Below are 4,271 nucleotides of genomic sequence, written 5' to 3'. Positions count from 1 at the left end.
TTCTGTTTGTTTGTTTTTGTTGTTGGTTTTTCTATCTACTGGTAAATATTGATTACTGGAAGAAGAGTAGTGAAGATTTTACCAATAATTAGAGACTTTGTTTTTCTTTTCAGATTTAACAGATTCTGCCTCATGTAATTGGAAATTGTGGTATTGGGTGCATACACGTTTAGGATGGTTGTTTCTTCTTGGCCTTTTTATCGTTATGTAATGTCCATCTTTATCCCTGGTAACTTTCTATGCTCCAAAGTCTACTTGGTCTGGTGTGAATATGTCATTCCCATTATCTCTGACAGCTAACCAGATGACTTCTCTATCATTTCAATATTCTTTACTCTAATGAAATTAACCAGAAGATGCTATGATTCATGTGCATTGGGCCTTTGTTTTCTCATGCATAAATGATCCTATATAATAAAAAGCTAATATGCAAATAGACCAAACAGTGGTACGACGGTCGCTATGATGCACACTGACCACCAGGGGGGCAGATGCTCAATGCAGGAGCTGCTCCTTGGTGGTCAGTGTGCTCCCACAAGGAGAGGCTCACTTGGTCAGAAGCCGGGCTCACGGCTGGCGAGCGCAGTGTGGTGGCGGGAGCCTCTCCAGCCTCTGCCTTGGGGAGCAGGCCTAACTCATGCAGTCGGACATCCCCCAAGGGGTCCCGGACTGCCAGAGGGTGCAGGCTGGGCTGAGGGACCCCCCGCCCAACCACCAATGCATGAATGTTGTGCACTGGGCCTCTCGTGTTTTATAATCATCACCACTATTTCCAAAACATTTTTATCTCTCCAAACAGAAAGTATGTACCCATCAGGCAAGCAATGATTCCCATTTCTCCCTCCTACCACCCTGATAACCTCTAATCTATTTTATGTCTCTATGACTTTGCCTATTCTAGGTGTTTCGTGTGTGTGTGTGTGTGTGTGTGTGTGTTTTAGATGTTTCTAATAAGTAGAATCATACAGTATTTGTCCTTTTGTGTCTGGCTATTTCACTTAGCATAAAGATTTCAGTGTTTGTTTAAGCTGGGGCATGTGTCGGCACTCCATTCCTTTTTATGGCCGAATAATACTCCATTGTATTGATCTATGCTATTTGGTTTATTCATCTGTCGATGGAACCTTGGGTGGTTTCCATCTTTAGCTATTGTGAATAATGTTGCTATGAACATTGGTATTTACATATCTGCGTAAGTCTTTGTCTTGATATCTTTGGGGTATGTTTCTAGAATAGAATGCTGGGCCATATGGTATTTCTATGTTTTGCATTTTGAGGAACCACCAAGTTGTTTTCTATAGCAGCTGCACCATTCAAGTCTTCTTTTTTTTCCATTGATTTTTTTTTTTTTTAGAGAGAGTGGAAAGGAGGGGAGAGAGAAAAGAGAGAGAGAAACATTAATGTGAGAGAGACACATCAATTGGTTGCCTCCCGCATGTGCCCTGACCCAAGGCTGGGGATCCAGCCTGCAACCAAGGCACATGCCCTGGACTGGAACCAAGCCTGAGACCTTTCAGTCCAAGGACAGACGCTCTAACCACTGAGCAACCAGCTATGGCCAAGTCTTTTGCCCATTTAAAAAAATATATATTTTATTGATTTTTTACAGAGAGGAAGGGAGAGGGATAGAGAGTTAGAAACATCGATGAGAGAGAAACATCGATCAGCTGCCTCCTACACACCTCCTACTGGGGATGTTTCCGCAATCAAGGTACATGACCTTGACCGGAATCAAACCTGGCTCTCAAAGGAAATTTCAATCATTGTCCTGTTGATATTTGGCTCTGTTGACTAAAGAGTTTGCCGACCACTGGCCCAGCCCAATCATGTCAAACTCCAGCCAGCCGCAAGTTTGACATGCTTGCCCTAGCCAGTTGCTCAGTGGTTAGAGCATCAGCCTGAGGGCTGAGGGTTGCGTGTTTGATTCCAGTCCAGAACATGTACCTCGGTTGCAGGCTCCATCCCCAACCCGGCCACGTGTGGGAGGCAGCCAATCAGTGTGTCTCACATTAATGTTTGTCTCTCTGTCTCTCCCCCTCCCTTCCACTCTCTCTAAAAATCAATGGAAAAAATATCCTCGAGTGAGGATTAACAAAACCAAACCAAACCAGAATATTGATCTGTAATTTTCTTTTGATATTGATATAATGGGAAATGCTGGCATCATAGAATGATTCAGGAAACGTCCTCTCCTATTCAGCTTTTTGGAAGCGTTTGAAAAGGATGGGTATTGCTTTTTAAATGTTTGATGGAATTCACCCGTGAAGCCTGGCCCTGGGCTCTTTGCTCAGTGGTTAGAGCATCAGCCTGAGGGCTGAGGGTTGCGTGTTTGATTCCAGTCCAGAACATGTACCTCGGTTGCAGGCTCCATCCCCAACCCGGCCACGTGTGGGAGGCAGCCAATCAGTGTGTCTCACATTAATGTTTGTCTCTCTGTCTCTCCCCCTCCCACTCTCTCTAAAAATCAATGGAAAAAATATCCTCGAGTGAGGATTAACAAAACCAAACCAAACCAGAATATTGATCTGTAATTTTCTTTTGATATTGATATAATGGGAAATGCTGGCATCATAGAATGATTCAGGAAACGTCCTCTCCTATTCAGCTTTTTGGAAGCGTTTGAAAAGGATGGGTATTGCTTTTTAAATGTTTGATGGAATTCACCCGTGAAGCCTGGCCCTGGGCTCTGTGTGTGTGTGTGTGTGTGTGTTTGATTAGTTATCGCTTTACTTGTTTACTTGTTATAGGTCTTTTGAGATTTTCTATTTCTTCTTGTGTCAGTTTAGGTAGTTTGTGTGTTTCTAGGGACTTTTCCATTTCATCTAGGTTATCTTTTTTAAAAACTTGATTTTAGAGGAGGGTGGAGAAGAACACTGATTTGTTGTTCCGCTTATTTCTGCATTCGTTGGTTGATTCTTGTATGTGCCCTGACCGATGATGGAACCCACAACCGTGGTGTGCTGGGTTGAGGCTCTAACCAGCTGAGCTACCCGGCCACCATACTACAGTGGGGCCTTGACTTACGAGTTTAGTTCCTTCCGTGACGGAGCTCGTAACTCAAATTACTCGTATGTCAAATCAACAGTGAACGAGTGAGACACGTGATGCTGGGTTGATGTGGCGTTCACTGTGACGTTCGCTGCGCCAACTAGCAGTGGGGTATCTGAAGCTGGCTCATAACCCGAATTTTAGCTCGCAACTCAAAGCCAAAAATCGGCTGAGAGACGGCTCGTATCTTGAAAAACTCGTTAGTCGGGACACTCGTAAGTCAAGGCCCCACTGTATTCTCTTCTAATCCTTTTTATTTCTGTAAGTTTGGTAGTAATGTCCCCATTTTATTTCTGATTTTAATTGTTTGTGTTCAGACTGACTTTGGAACCTGCCTACAACCTCTACCCTAATCCACGGCACCATCCCCGACTTGACCTCTAATCTCGGACCCTTGGCCCTCCTACCCTAACTCCTAATTGCATTTCGGAATAACCTCCGACATGACGGATTCTGACTTCTATCCGCCTGCTGCCTTGGACTTTGAACCTATTGCCTGACATCTAACCTTGATCCTCCGCCCTTGACTGGGCAGCGACCTCTGGTGACCCTTGACCTCTGGTTCCCACAGCTACACCTTCGGCAAAGTACAGGGCAACAGCGACCTCTATTGGAAGGCGCAGCGCTACAGCCTCATCCGGGAATTTCACTCTCGGCCGGCGCTGGCCCCCCCCTTCATCATCATCTCGCACGTGCGCCTCCTCTTCCGTCGATTGCGCAGGCACCGGGCCAGCATGCCGGCCTCCCCCAACCAACGGCATTTTCGTGAGAAGCGGGTCTTGGTCCAACACAGAGAAACCCCAGGGGCGGGGCCCTGAGAGAAAGAACGCGGATAAGCGGGGGAGGATGGCGGAGGCGCCAGTGGGCGTGGCTCAGGCCGTGGGGGGCGTGGTCTGAGAGCTCAGGCAGGGTTTTGGGTGGGGATTGCGGGACGGGACGGGTTCCGGCCCCAGGAGGGGCGGGCCCTTGACTCTGCCCTGACCTGCCCTCCAGGGGTCCACCTCCCTAAGGAAGCCGACAGGAAGCTGTTGACGTGGGAATCGGTGCAGAAGGAGAATTTCCTATTGGCGCGGGCGAGGGACAAGCGGGAAAGTGACTCGGAGCGGCTGAAGCGCACGTCGCAGAAGTGAGGGCGGGGCCTGGCCGGGGGCGGGGCTTCTGGCCTCTGGGGCGTGTCCCGTGACGGAGATTGGTTGGGAGGACGGGCTGGGTTTGCAGAGCAC

The 4,271-nt window shown here is 47.6% G+C and overlaps 1 protein-coding gene across 1 annotated transcript in view; it reads left to right on the top strand.

Annotated features, from left to right (window-relative positions):
* TRPM4 (transient receptor potential cation channel subfamily M member 4) overlaps nt 1-4,271 on the top strand; it is a 42,766-nt gene that overhangs the window by 37,598 nt on the left and 897 nt on the right. Inside the window, 3 exon segments of the mRNA XM_015565454.1 lie at nt 3,620-3,813; nt 4,042-4,174; nt 4,237-4,240. Of these exon segments, the coding sequence (XP_015420940.1) occupies nt 3,620-3,813; nt 4,042-4,174; nt 4,237-4,240 (331 nt within the window).

The sequence above is a fragment of the Myotis davidii genome, unplaced genomic scaffold (genome assembly GCF_000327345.1).
Source record: "Myotis davidii unplaced genomic scaffold, ASM32734v1 scaffold2100, whole genome shotgun sequence".
Lineage (NCBI taxonomy): Eukaryota > Metazoa > Chordata > Mammalia > Chiroptera > Vespertilionidae > Myotis > Myotis davidii.
The sequence above is the reverse complement of the archived record's forward strand: the minus strand, read 5'-3'. Positions and strand labels throughout refer to the sequence as shown.